Source organism: Grampus griseus (genome assembly GCF_964374135.1).
Source record: "Grampus griseus genome assembly, chromosome: X".
Lineage (NCBI taxonomy): Eukaryota > Metazoa > Chordata > Mammalia > Artiodactyla > Delphinidae > Grampus > Grampus griseus.
Window position 1 is genome coordinate 11,773,973 of NC_138999.1, and position 15,691 is coordinate 11,789,663.

At 42.1% G+C, this 15,691-nt stretch overlaps 1 protein-coding gene across 2 annotated transcripts in view; it reads left to right on the forward strand.

Annotated features, from left to right (window-relative positions):
* The window catches only part of GLRA2 (glycine receptor alpha 2), a gene marked incomplete at both ends in the record, with an annotated part of 195,577 nt that extends 185,097 nt beyond the window's left edge, over positions 1–10,480 (forward strand). For both annotated transcript variants that reach the window (XM_082681722.1, XM_082681721.1), the window contains one exon: positions 10,202–10,480. In XM_082681722.1, coding sequence (XP_082537848.1) covers positions 10,202–10,480 — 279 coding nt within the window. The remainder of the gene's footprint in view (positions 1–10,201) is intronic.
* Between the last annotated feature and the right edge of the window lie 5,211 nt (positions 10,481–15,691).

The following is a 15,691-nucleotide window of genomic DNA, read 5'->3' on the forward strand; positions in this document are numbered from 1 at the left end:
GAATTTAGTGTGTCTTCTGAGCATTCTGGCCAGGCCAGATTTGACAGGGACTACTAGGAAAGAATTTCCATCTGCAAGGCACTGCTTCCCTCTGGGCATCGAAACATCACAACCATGTAACTGATTTCTGAACTACTCTCTAAGACTGCAGCTGACATTAAGTGAAAACATTTCTGCTTTACAGATTTTGAGCCAAAGATCAAACAATTATTTTTAGATAATTACTTCCAGTCTATTAAAAAATAGGGTGCTGCAGGTGAGGTGTGGTCCAAAATAGAGTGAAGTACATAGTTCACTTTAGGAAATTAGATTCAAAATACGCATTAAAGGGACCTATACTTCAGGATGGCCCATGATGTCTAAGATATTTCCTACCTGGCCCTTTACAGAAAGTGTTTGCTGACACCTGGGCTAGAGGGAAAGCAGCAAGAGCTGGGCTCTGAGAGGTAAAGGGGGGACATCACAAGGACTTGGACTTTACTGAGGTGAGAGCCGCTGGAGGTTCGAGCTCATGAAGATCTGACCTGACTCACATTTTAACAGGATCCCTCTAGTTGCTGGATTGAGAAGAGACCTTCTTGTTGGGAGGGAGGGTCTAGAAGCCAGGGGATTAGGTAGAAGGTGATCACTATAATTCTGGTGGAAATGGTTCCGATACGCCACTGTCAGGTAGCTCAGCTCAGCACGGAGTGGAGGCTCTGGTAAGAGGTGCCTAGATTCTGGTTTGGAGATTGAGCTGGTTAGACTTCCTGGTACTAGATGTGTCGCATGGTCCCACACAGGTGCAGGGGACGCTAGAAAATACAGCCTCCCCAGGCGCACATGGGTGAGCAGCTAAAGCAGGGCTTCTTAAGTACGGGCGAGAGACATCTGGCAATGTCTGGAGACACTTTTCATGGTCACGACTGTGGGGGAAGTGTGTGTTACTTGCTTCTAGTGGGTAGAGGCCAGGGACGCTGCTAAATATCCTAAAATATACAACATAGTTCCCTACCACAAAAATAATTACCTGGTCCCAAATGTCAACAGTGCCATAGTTAAGCAACTTGGAGCTCAAGAAAGACCCACCAGTGGAAGAAGAAAGAAAGATGGGTTTTCATGGATAACTAGGAGTCTTAGCCCAGCTCAATTCCCAATGCCCCAATCCCTGCAAGGCATTTGCGGGCTGGGGCAACAGCAGTTTTGGAACCCCAGCTCACACCACAGCTGAGTTCTGTTTGTCCTCTCTTGCCCGCATATCTTCTGCCTGTTATTGGAGGTGAGCTTTGGCCCGAATAAGAAACCTTGCTGGCTTTTTTCTTTTTCTTTTTCTTTTTTTTTTTGTGGTACACGGGCCTCTCACTGTTGTGGCCTCTCCCGTTGTAGAGCACAGGCTCCGGACGCGCAGGCTCAGCGGCCATGGCTCACGGGCCGAGCCGCTCCGCGGCATGTGGGATCCTCCCAGGCCGGGGCACGAACCCGTGTCCCCTGCATCGGCAGGCGGACTCTCAACCACTGCGCCACCAGGGAAGCCCCCTCTTTTTCTTTTTTTTTTGTGGTACGCGGGCCTCTCACTGTTGCGGCCTCTCCCGTTGCGGAGCACAGGCTCCGGACGCGCAGGTTCAGCGGCCATGGCTCACGGGCCCAGCCGCTCCGCGGCATTCGGGATCTTCCCGAACCGGGGCACGAACCCGTGTCCCCTGCATCAGCAGGTGGATTCTCAACCACTGCGCCACCAGGGAAGCCCGCTTTTTTCTTTTTATATACACAGAGAGGCTTGTAAAAATAACATGTGTGATTGAGGCAATGAAAGAGATTTCGTGAAGGAGATTTTGTGTAATGATTTTGTGTACATTGTGCACAGCACCATAGTGCAGGTATTCATGTGTTTTAAGAGATTTGTGAAGAAAAATGTTCCAATAATTAAAATTTCAAGACTTAAAACTGATATTTGGTGATGACCGTAGATTTATAGGAATTTTACTCTCTTCACCAAACCCAAATGGATGGCATATGAATTCAAATACCCTTAATATTATGCAAATACTCCTTAGTCTTTGCTATGGGTAATAACTGATAAGGTCTCATTTATTTGGTGAAATACTTGCAAGTATATAATACATACTGGCTTTTCATTTACCTAGCTTTATTATTTTGATTTGCAAATAGATGCATAAATGAAAACCAATTTCTCTGTATTCTGGAGTCTTTGTCTCTTCTATTTATTTTTTTTGCAAAGAAGCATGTATTTTTTGCTAAGATTGTTAATAAGAGGGATCTAATTTTACATATTTTCACGCTCTCTGGGCTGCTCACTAGCTTAACACTGGGCCAGACAAAATGGACAGTGTTTCAAATATAGACCATAAATACCTCAGTTCGTGAGTGGCACTGCTGAGCTTAGGTTTGCCCTAACTTTATAGAAATTCAATATGCAAAAATAAACCATAAAATAAATAAGCTAGGAAATCATTTTTCATATCACAGAAGACTTTTTTCCAACATTCATTTAAGAAGCATTTACCTTATATATAATATTCAACATAGGCAGCTTTAGCCAAGTATTGTTCTAGGTACTGGGGCGATCAAGATATGCAAAAGTGGGTCCTTCCACTTGAAGGTCACATAAAAGAGGCCGACATGTAAACTATGATGACAGCAGGTTCCATTATGGAGGCATGCGACCCAGTGCTACAGGAGCTGAGGAGAAACCCAAGGCCCAGGCTCAGGGGTAGAGAAAAGGCACCCTGAATGGGATGAGTAGAGCTTTGAAGGACATGCAGGAGCTCGCCAAGTGAAGAGAGGTGAGGAGTATTCTATGCAAAGAATAAAGCCAAAGACCATGAAACCCCATTAGAGAAGCAGGTATAAGACAGGACATAGGGGGTCCTTGAATGTCACAAAGGAGCTTAGGAGTGGTCATTAAGGAGATGAGAAACTCTTGAAAAGTATTAAGCCAGGAATGAAAGCAATGGGCCAGTGGCATTCCTTTAGTTCCACTGGAGCAGAAAGCAGGGCTGGCTTCAAAATCTGTGGGACCCAGTGCAAAATGAAAACGTGGAGTGCTTGTTCAAAAATCATTATGAATTTCAAGATGGCTACAGCAAAGCGTTAAACCAAGTATAGTACCCTTCTAAGCAATGGGGCGAGTGAGGGCACAGTATGCATGCCCACAAGGCCAACCCTAGCAAAGGCATGAGAGCAGCAGGAGGAAGGCGGCTTTAAGATCCTTACCTGCATACTGTCTAGTCTGCAGTTGGGAAGAATGTCTTAAACATATCAACCAGCTAGAGATTAGTATCAAGGCAATATACTAGCCAGCATTATAGTCCTATACTCAAACTAAGAAAATGGCCAAATGGCTAATCTCTTCATTTTAAAGAGGAAATAGAAGAGCAAAAATGTTGAGGGACTGAGCCTTTTAGATTCTATCCCAGTGTTTCCTCTGCTCCTCTACAATGCCAAGGCTAGTGAGTCTGCAGTGAAAGGGATAGAATGGAAGTTCTTTGGGCAAGACTGATCCAGAGGCCGCAGAAAGGGCTGCAAGTGTCAAAGAAAGGGAAATCAGCTGGGAGACAATCGCTGTCCCCTCCCTTTCCCCAGGAAGCATGTCCTTTCTGAGACTGTTCTCAGAATCAGGAGGATCTTGCCAAGCACGGGTTTTGAATAACTCATAGGCCCAGCACTGTGCCAGGGAAGAGGACTACAGAGATGAGGTGGGCACACTCCTAGGAGCTTATCCTTTGGTGAGTAAAGACATTAGTGGAAATCAGCTATCATAATCCAGAGTTCCTGTCTACCTATTCTTTAACATGACTGGGAAGCAAAAATTTTAAATAATAATAAAAAAAGAAAGTTGGAAATGAGTTCTAAACACCAATAGGTAGCTACAGAGTCTTTTCCAGGTTAGGGGGATCATAGATGATTTGCATGTTGCCTTGTATATCTCAGCAGCATTACCGTCCATACCCTCACCAACTCTAAAGGCTTCAGGCCCACCTGAGCTCCAATAAACCTTTGTACATATCTCAAGAATCTCTCTCATATAATTCTGTATTTGGTTCTGTATGACCCCCCCCAAACCCAAGGTCTTATTCATCTTTTCCTTCCCTTGGTTCTTAAGATAAAGCTCCAAACCGACAGCACGGTTTGCAGGGTCCTATGTGATCCAGCCCCTGGTCTTTTCTGAAACTGTGTCTCACCCCACTTTCCTTCTGCATTCCACGAGCCATCCTACCATCTCTCAATTGCAGCAAACCTTCCTATCTCAGACATCTCCCAACTCTGCTGTGCCCTCTTTAATGCCTCTCATTTTTCAGATCTCTAACGAAACATCACTTCCCCAGGGAAAAGCTTCTCCTATCAGCCAGATTAGACCTGGACCCCCGTTAATACGCTCTCCTAACACCCTATAATTTCCCTTCAGAGCCCTTATCATAGCTAGTAATTCCATGCTCATGTGATGCTTCCATGAATGTTTGTCTTCACCTCAAGGTTGGGAACCACGTGAAGGCAAGAGTCTGATCTGTCCTGCTCGCCGCTGGATTCCTGCCAAATGGCACAGTGCCTGGCATGTCCTTGGGACTCTTCTGACCACTCAATCTAAAACATCCACTTCTCTGTCACTCATCTCTCTTAAGGGTCTTACCTTGATTGTTTTCCTTCAAAGCCTCCATCATTATCTGTGTGTGTGTGTTTGTGTACGTGCAAATGTGTGGGGTGTCTTATCTGTGTATATGTATAAATATGTAGTTGTGTGTGTGTCACATAATTACTCTACTTCTTACTGTTTTCCCCACTAGAATGTAAACTCCAAAAAAGAAGAGACTTCATCTCCTTGTTCACTGCTGTACCCTCACCACACACCTGGCACATAATAGGTGCTCAAGGAATCATTTGTTGGCATTATGAATACATAAATGACAAGCACTCAAGAAATGAACACCAGCAGTTCATTCTTCTTCAAAAATCAATCATAATGATATCCTGCACTGAAAAGAGATGATCCACTGATTTGCTTTTCTTTTGGAAAAAATGCTATTCACTGTCTTCCCCAAAATGACACTGTGACAGTTTTAATTTATTTCACCACATGCCATTAAGCAACAAGGGGTTATATTTGGTTTACTTTATTTCAGATCTGTTGTTCTACAAATTTCAGTGGGATTCTTCTTCCATAATCTTGAATGGAAGCCATTTGGGGCTTGCTAGGGACAAATTCATAAAAACCAAAGACTTCCAGAGTCTTTGGAATCAGACAGTTTGGAGATCTGACAGACCTGATTTGAATTTCAGCTTCAACATTTATTAGCAATATAACTTCAGGAAGCCACATAACTTCTCTCTGTCTCAATTTCCTCTGAAACCATGTGATTTGTAGGGATGGTTTGGTGATAGGACTGACTGTGGTTTTAAGAGCATGGTATATAATTATAATCAATACATGATATCTATTTATTATTCATATCTACTCCCAAGCCCCCATGATACAGAGGAGAAAACTGAGGCCATAAGAATTGAGAATTTCAGGGCTTCCCTGGTGGCGCAGTGGTTGAGAGTCCGCCTGCCGATGCAGGGGACACGGGTTCTTGCCCCGGTCCGGGAAGATCCTACATGCCGTGTAGCGGCTAGGCCCGTGAGCCATGGCCGCTGAGTCTGTGCGTCTGGAGCCTGTGTTCCGCAACGGGAGAGGCCACAACAGTGAGAGGCCCGCGTACCGCAAAAAAAAAAAAAGAATTGAGAATTTCTCAAGGCCATCCCTCCTCCCCAAGGCTAGGAAGCCCAAGCAGGGCTACCATTAAGCATCACCCAGCCTTCATTTGCTCAGGGGACTTTTTTGGTAAAAACCTACTTGTGTTTGGACTCACACTGTTTCCTAAGGAGGGCTGGAGACTCCATAATGTCCTTGCATTGACTGAAGCTCACTGCAAACTTCAGTTCCAACTGGGCCATTTCCTATTCCAGTAGAAGGGCAAAGATTCAATCAAAGAATCTGGGTGAGAAATGGGATGGAAAGAGTTTTCCCCTACCCCCGTTTATAGGAGTCCTTTTATTTCCTCCTTTCTAGGACATAAAAGAAAAATTGGAAATATGGGTCCCACTGAAATCTTTCATTGTATAAATCCTATACTCTTTAATTATATTGAAATTATTTGCTTAAACAATTCAGTACGATGCAATTCTGGTGAGCTTTAGGTTCAGTTTCACATCCAGACAAGAGTTATTCCAAACACAGGAATGAGTGAATTTTACAGTAAGTAAAACTGATGGATAAGATAAAATAAGATGATAAATCTCCAATGAATTGCATAGCACCATGGCAGTGCTTCCTACTTACAGCAGACAGGGTTTAAGGAGATTTTATCAAAGTGGGATATAGAAATTGCATGTACTGAAACTTCAACTGGATGATTCATTTTCTGTGGGAATTTAATCAGTGAAAAACAAAACAGAGTGAGCTAGAAGTATTTACTGCTCAAAGATACTGAAGGTGGCAGGTCAGTAGCAATAATTAAGTAATTGGTTTTCTGGCTAATTAGAAGAAATGGAGAATATATGCCTGCAATTCTTTCCTCACTGAGAGGATTACACCGACTGTCCCTGTGAATACATTCAACTAATCTGTGCCTACAGATTGTTCTTTATTTTAGCTTCAGTTTATCCATGACTCAAGCTCATCTCCACTTTGCCCTCATGTAGGAATCTTGCCACATTACCATAACGTTTTTATTCTGAACCTGCTACAAAGGCAATTAGTCATTCATTATAACACAAAAATTCAAATTGGTTGCAATTATGTTTTCTGAATCAAGACCATACCCTTTGATGTGGGTAATTTAAGGTTCTATATTTAAAATGCATTGAATGAATCATAATGGTAAATAAGAAGACCCTTAAACTAGCATTCATATCTCCTGCACATGAAAAATTAAATGGATAAATTCTACCTGTGACAGATTTATTTTTGTGGTAGAGAATTTTAAAGAATTGATTTAATTAGTTGTAACTATGCTCAGAAGCATAATTTGAAATACTGTTGAATGAATGGTGAAAGTATTTTCAAGCAGAGAGAAACTCTCTTAAAATTCCCTTTGTTCATTATTCAACAAACGTTTATTAAGCGCCCACAGTTTGCACGGCAATGTACGACATAATAGTAACCTAACCTGGTATTCTCTTCTGCTTCTGCTAGTTAATGAATGAGTTAATCTCTTCAGCTGTCCATTCACAGTATGTGAAGAAAGACCACAGAAATTAAATGAATGAGTCAGTCTGAAAAGAAACATGGATGTGTGTATTTAGGTTTCCTTTTGTTTCATGTGCTAAAAACAGGTTACTAGCCAACTACTCTTTCTATTTCTTCAGGGACCCAGGAAATTTAAAAGAATCTTATCTCACTCAGGCAGTGAACTATACACTTATTCATGACTTTCTAAGTGTTTATAGAGGTGAGAACAGCAATTTGTAAGATTCTACAGATATGGAAAGGAAAAACAGCACAGTAAATTTAGGCAGATAAGGGGAAATGTATTTTGAGGGATTGTTTCCACTTGAAAAGTTATATTAGACTTAATAACATAGACTAGGTTAGAGATGGACATTAGAGCTGATCTAGGCCACTGGTTTCCAACCTTTTGCATTAGAGTCACTGGATTTTTAAAAAAATATGGATTCTCAGCTCTCATTCCCAGAGATTCTGATTCTGTTGATCTGGAAGAGGCTGGGAGGAGAGGCAAGCATACATATACTTGTACAGCTTCCCTAGCAGCCAAAGCTGAGACCCACAGACCTAGTCCAGACTCAACAGTTTGGCATGAGGTCTCCGAGCCCTTGAGAGAATAAATATCTTGCCTCAGATCAGCACAGCTTATAACCTGTGGAGCCAGGCTAGAACCCAAACAGCCAAATTCCTAGTCTGGATCTTCTAACTAAACCAAATCACACCGTTTCTACTTCTCTCACACACTGGTTAAGATCTAATTACCAGTTAGTAATAGGCAGGAAGAATAAGACTGCTTATAACCCATGTGACTAACAAGTCCCCTCCTCCTAGTGACCTGTGTGCTTCCATTCTTGCTAATAAGTCTTCTAACATTCTTGCTAATAAGTCTTCCAACGACGCTGTAATGATTAATATATCTGTTTAGTCCACATTTTTAAATATTTCACGTATTTGAAAGTTTTGCACCCATAAAATATATCATTCCCATTTTAGACAAAGAAACCAGATTTACTCTTTGAATCTGAGTCCAGCTGAAGTCTTCATTACAGAGCTTACAGAGCTGAGTACATGGAAGTATTCTAATGTCTGCCTGGGTTTTCTTAGCCAGCTTCCCTATATGAGAATGCCTTTAGGTTGACCACTTCCACTGGGTTCTGAAAGCTCCATGCAGGTAGGGCTCTTGTCCAACTTCATCAACTGTCTCCCAGCATCTAGCAAAATGCTCGCCATAGACTCAACACTCAACAGTTATTTGTTGAATGAAAAATCCTTATTACATTTTGTTAACAAATGAGACAGAGTATCCTGAACCAACTTGTGCAGGACAATCTCATATACATAAAAGTACTGGGAAAATGGTTTTATAAAGGAGTAGTTTTACAGTTATTTTATTAGAAGAGCTTTGGCCTGATTTTCCTGACCTAAATTTGTCCTTGCTGTACCATTTGGATTACAGTTGGGTTATCTCACATTAATATTACGTTAAAAGTCCTTCATTCAAATGATACAAATGAACTTATTTATAAAACAGAAACAGACTCACAGATTTCAAAAACAAACTTACGGTCACCAAAGGGGAAACGTGGCGGGCGGGGGGGTTGAATTAGGAGGATGGGATTAACAGATACACACAGTACTACATATAAGATAGAGAACCAACAAGGACCTACTGTAGAGCACAGGAAACTCTACTCAATATCTTGTAATAACCTATAAGGGAAAAGAATCTGAAAAAGAATATAGATATATAGATAATATACATATAACTGAATCACTTTGCTGTACACCTGAAACTAACACAATATTGTAAACCAACTACACTCCAATAAAATTTTTAAAAGTCCTTCATTCAGTATATCTTTTGTATGTGTGAAGGCACAACTGACATACAATAAACATTGATGAAATAAAATTAATACCAAATTTTACTGTCTTTTGGAAAAACATAACCAAATTAATTAATATAATATTCTTCTCTAGCAAGATAAAGAGTGCAGTGTCTTTGGTGTTTCAAAGGGGTGGCACAGTATTGTAGAAAACAGTAATCTAGCTGCAGAAGCTGATGATTCAATCGATGGCTATTTAGAACTAGATTTTTATTAAGCAGGTCATTTCAATCCCATCTTTTCAACCCAACCACGCACCCAAATTCCATACATTTGTCTCTATGTAGGGTATTTGCTCTTCACCATAAGGTTACAGTTTTTCAGTCTTGTATCTAATTCATGTAGAAATAACACAAAAAAACCACTGACATCAGCTAAAACGACGTATGTTCATATGGTAGATATGAATAGCCAAAGAATCAACGTAAAAAGTTGACACTAGAAAAACTAACCATGGTAGAAATATTCAACTCCAAACACTGAATATTTAATGTCTGCTATATAACTGAGATGAACTAGAGGGCTGGAGAGGAAAAGTTATACATTTAAGGGGTTAATCTTAGATCTAACACAAACATTAAAGCCAATGTTAATGGAAGGGACTGGGCTATGAATGAGCCACAATACTAGAAGTTCCTGGCTCAGGGCCAGGTACAGGGCAGAGATTCAGTAAATGCTTTGTTGAATGAAAGAATGGGTGAATGAATGAATGAGTGAGTGAATGAATGAATAGTCCCCTTCTTAGATTTAGAGTGTAATACTGGGATTTGGAGATTTAGCTTTAAAACAGTCTATTCAAAGCTGTGGATCAATAAACTAGAATTTGGGAACGTCAGTCAGTGCTGAGTATAGTGTAGGTATTTCTGTTTGTTAATTAATTAAAATGACCACGGAGTCATTATTCTTACACTTAATTTCTCAGCCAGAAAAGTTAATGAACTGTATCTGTTCCATGAATAATTGAGTTGAACTTGAAAGACAACTCCCCATTCCGAAAGCCTTCCACACGACCAGTTAACTGCGATTTATCCTTTTACTTCTGAAGAATTTTAAGCACCTTCCATCTGATTTGACTGACAACCTATCTGTGCTTTCCCTGTTTTTATTCTTCCAGGAAGAAGATGTTACTCGTGAAAGTCGTTTTAATTTCAGTGGTTACGGGATGGGTCACTGCCTTCAAGTGAAGGATGGAACGGCTGTCAAGGCCACACCTGCCAGCCAGCTCCCACAGCCCCCCAAAGATGCAGATGCCATCAAGAAGAAGTTTGTAGACCGGGCAAAAAGGATTGACACGATTTCTCGAGCTGCCTTCCCATTGGCCTTCCTCATTTTCAACGTCTTTTACTGGATCACATACAAGATCATTCGGCATGAAGATGTCCACAAGAAATAGACGTGCTCTTCAGACCCTGGGACCTTCTTGCCTAACTGTTGTGCTTGTAAATACACAGTGAAATTGTCTTTACATCACTTTGACAGAGGAGAAGACTGCGGGAGGGGGGAGGGAGGATCATGGGGGCGGGTTTCCTGGCACCTACATGAAAAAAGATAAGTTATCCGGGCAATGAAGGAAAATGTTTGCACAAAATTACGGTGTTGCAGAATCACGTGAGCATAATTCCCTTCACAGTCTTTAGCACTGCTCTTTCCGATGATGCATTAAATAGACATGATATGCAAAGTCAAGTACTTGAGGGCTATTTGTCTTTTGGTTCAGTTTGGTTTGGTTTGGTTTTGGCTAATTCTGGTACTGAAAAGACAGCTTAAACACACGCGTGTGTGTGCACACACATGCGTGCGCACACACACACACAAAAGGAAAATGCTTACCATCTGATCATCGTGACTAGCCTATAGTGAGTTGAGGACCAAACTTTTTCAGGAAAATGCTGCCTCGTTTTTAAAACAAGCCTGCTGAGCTACGTTCTTTACGATGTCCGTAATTAGTGCTTCACCTGAGGAATCCTTTTGTGGGTCATAAATAATTTCTACTTATCGAGAAAACGACAACAAAAAATAAATACCAATCACAAAGAACAAGTTTATACTTTACTGTCCGTGTAGGTGTGCATTTTAATACTCTTTTTCTTTCCTAGATGTAATTTGGGGATTTGAATTGTGTATTGTGAAATTGATTTGACCGTATGTCCTCTTAAAAATAAATGCCCATTTTCTTTTAGATCCAAGTTAGCACACTACATTTTTTTTCACTTTGGCTATATTTACGTGCAATTAAGTACTCAAGTGTGACTTAGCCGTCGCAGCCTCTCAGCCACAGTATTTATGGAGATGATGTGTCCTGAACGGTGTAGCTCATATTAGCTTGAACTTCCCATTTCTGCTCTCATTGTAGGTGTAACTATTAGTCCTAATGTCAACTGACCCATGATTTCTACTGTCAATCCAAGTGAATATTGTTGGAAATATCCTTAACTAACTTAAAGAATTTTAAAATTGTACTGTGATTTTCATAACCTGTTGCCTTTTTGGTACCAGAGCTACGTGGTTTGAATCCTGGCTACATGTTTTAAGTAAGAAAAAAAAAAAAAAGACGTATTTTTGCTTACTCAGATAAAAGACAACCTGTAAAAAATATAACGAAAAAATTAAATTTTACATGTGCTGTAAAAGGGGTTATTAAAAATATTTGTTCAATTTCAATAAAGCTAAGTGTGCCACAGAAGCTATGAGTCTTTCCATTTTTGCATTACAATGTAAATAATTTAGATGACAATGGTAACTTGGATTTTTGTTTCTGGTCTTCCTCATAAACTTGAAGCATTTACATAGCTATTATATTTTTATTGTAATATAAGAGTAGCTTATAGTATCCCCATGAAGAAAGAAAAAAGTACATTATTCTCATTGTAGAAACAGGGAAATGGAGACATGGAAGTATTAGTAGCCATTGCGAGCAGAATCTAATACTGGATACTTCATATGAGATATGGAAAAGTTCCAAGAGCACTGCGTAATCGTAAAATACCAAAGGGAAAAGCAATTTAAAAGACCAATCTGTCCACCTATCCATCCTAATCTTGTCAGGAATGGAGTTCCATGATGAAAAACAATTCTGAGAACCCCAGTGAAATAGAGGTAACTCATCTTAGCTCTTGTAGATTTTCCTTAACTAAAGGTATCCTTCATAAAATTTTCAGGAAGACATGGATTCCTAAGTTGATGTTTATACCCTTTTAAACCAATTCAAATATTGAATCATTTCCATAGAGAAGAATATCACAGAATGGCTAAACACATGAATTTTGGAGATAGAAAGACTAGCTCGGCCACCTATCAACAGGGTTATCTTGGATAAGTTACCTGATTTTTCTGAGTAGCTCCTATTTCATAGAGTTTTAAGAGGATGAACCGAGAAAAATGCAAGGAAAGCCATGAGCTTGATGTCTAACATATCGTAAATTCTCAATAACTAACAGATAATAATAAAATTATTATTATTATGAATTGCACTACACTACACAATTCCTAGCTTTGGCAAGATTAGTGCCATGCTTTGTGCCTCTTTCCTAAAACACTATTTCTATCTTATTGCTCGCTTCTTTCCAAATAAATAAGGCAAAGACTTTGATTGGTCTCAATTCTCTTCCTCTAAAAGTAAGGCTAAAATGCCTCCCAAAGATAGGCCTGACCCCATAAGTGTCCTAGGAAGAGCCCCGATGCTACACATGGTGGGATGGGCGGCGCCTTGGGGGAAAATCCTAAGCTAAACGATCATGTCTAATCGAAGTGTATACCGTATAATTTTCAGAGGCAGGGTGTGGTTCCCACATTAGAAAATTTTTTTTAATATTCACCTCTAGAGGAGGAGCTTCAAGATGGCGGAAGAGTAAGACGCGGAGTTCACCTTCCTCTCCACAAATACATCAGAACAACATCTACACATGGAACAGCTCCTACAGAACACCTACTGAACGCTGGCAGAAGACCTCAGACCTCCCAAAAGGCAAGAAACTCCCCACGTACCTGGGTAGGGCAAAAGAAAAAAGAATAAAGAGAGACAAAAGAATAGGGACGGGACCTGCACCGGTAGGAGGGAGCTGTGAAGGAGGAAAGGTTTCCACACACTAGAAGCCCCTTCGTGGGCGGAGACTGCGGGTGGTGGAGGGGCGGGGAGCTTCGGAGCAGCGGAGGAGAGCGCAGCAACAGGGGTGCGGAGAGCAAAGCGGAGAGATTCCGGCACAGAGGATCAGTGCCGACGGGCACTCACCAGTCCGAGAGGCTTGTCTGCTCATCCGCCGGGGCGGGGCGGGGTGGGCGGGGCTGGGAGCTGAGGCTCGGTTCTGAGCGCAGGGAGAGGGCTGGGGTTGGCGGCGTGAACACAGCCTGAAAGGGGCTAGTGCGCCACGGCTAGCCAGGAGGGAGTCCGGGAAAAAGTCTGGAGCTGCAAAAGAGGCAAGAGACATTTTCTTCCCTCTTTGTTTCCTGGTGTGCGAGGACAGGGGATTCCGAGCACCGCGTAAACAAGCTCCAGAGACGGGCGCGAGCCGCAGCTATCAGCACGGACCCCAGAGATGGGCATGAGACGCTAAGGCTGCTGCTGCCGCCACCAAGAAGCCTGTGTGCGAGCACAGGTCACTCTCCACACCTCCCCTCCTGGGAGCCTGTGCAGCCCGCCACTGCCAGGGTCCCAGGATCCAGGGACAACTTCCCAGGGAGAACACATAGTGCGCCTCAGTCTGGTGCAATGTCACGCCGGCCTCTGCTGCGCAGGCTCGCCCCGCACTCCGTGCCCCTCCCTCCCCCCAGGCCTGAGTGAACCACAGCCCGCTAATCAGCCTCTCCTTCAACCCCCTCCTATCTGGGTGAAGAACAGACGCCCGACAGTGACCTACATGCAGAGGCAGGGCCAAAACCAAAGCTGAACCCCAGGAGCCGTGTGAACAAAGAAGAGAAAGGGAAATTTCTCTGTGAAGCCTCAGGAGCAGTGGATTAAATCCCCACAGTCAACTTAGGTACCCCACATCTATGGAATACCTGAATAGAAAACGAACCATCTGAAAATTGAGGCAGTGGATTTTGGGGGATTTGCTGTATGCAACTGACTAGTTTCTGATTTTTATGTTTATGTTAGTATGCTATGTTAGTTTTTAGCACGTGTTATCATTAGTGGATTTGGTTTATTGGTTGAGTTGCTCTCTTCTTTTTTTTTCCTTTTAAAATTTTTTACATTAATAATTTTTTAAAATTTTAATAACTTTATTTTATTTTATTTTTCTTTCTTTCTTTTCTTCTCCCTTTTCTTCTGAGCCATGTTACTGACAGGGTCTTGGTGTTCCGGCCGGGTGTCAGGACTGAACCTCTAAGGTAGGAAAGGCGAGTTCAGGACATTGTACCACAGAGACCTCCCGGCCCCATGTAATATCAATCAGCGAGAACTCTCCTACATATCTCTGTCTCAATGCTAAGACCCAAAGGGGGGGCAAATCCAAAGCTGAACCCCGGCAGCTGGGCAAACAAAGAAGAGAATGGAAAATCTATCCCAGGAGCCTCAGGAGCAGTGGATTACATCTCCACAATCAACTTGATGTACCCTGCATCTATGGAATACATGAATAGACAACGAATCATCCCAAATTGAGGAGGTGGACTTTGGGAACAACGATACATATATTTTTTTCCCTTTTTCTCTTTTTGTGAGTGTGTATGCATATACTTCTGTGTGTGATTCTGTCTGTATAGCTTTGCTTTTACCATTTGTCCTAGGGTTTTGTCCACGGTTTTTCTGGGGGTTATTTTTGTTACTTTTTAAAAATTTTTTCTTGGGCATCCCTGGTGGCGCAGTGGTTGAGAGTCCGCCTGCCGATGCAGGGGACACGGGTTCATGCCCCGGTCCAGGAAGATCCCACATGCCACGGAGCAGCTGCGCCCGTGATGAGCTATGGCCGCTGAGCCTGAGCGTCTGGAGCCTGTTGCCCCGCAACGGGAGAGGCCACAACAGTGAGAAGCCCGAGTACTGCAAAAAAAAAAAAAATTTTTTTTCTTAATAATAATTTTTTATTTTTAATAACTTTATTTTATTTTACTTTATTTTATTTTATCTTCTTCCTTCCTGCCTTCCTTTCTTTCTTTCTTTCTTTCCTTCCTTCCTTCCTTCCTTCCTCCCTCCCTCCCTCCCTCCCTTCCTTCCTTCCTTTCTATTTGTTCTCCCTTTTATTCTTAGCCGTGTGGATGAAAGGCTCTTGGTGCTCCAGCCAGGCATCAGGGCTGTGCCTCTGAGGTGGGAGAGCCAAGTTCAGGACACTGGTCCACAAGAGACCTCCCAGCTCCATGTAATATCGAACAGCAAAAATCTCCCAGAGATCTCCATCTCAATGCCAAGACGCAGCTTCACTCAATGACCAGCAAGCTACAGTGCTGGATACCCTATGCCAAACAACTAGCAAGACAGGAACACAACCCCATCCATTAGCAGAGAGGCTGCCTAAAATCATAATAAGGCCACAGACACCCCAAAACACACCACCAGCTGTGTATCTTCCCACCAGAAAGACAATATCCAACCTCATCCACCAGAACACAGGCACTAGTCCCCTCCACCACGAAGCCTACACAACCCACTGAACCAAGCTTACTCACTAGGGAC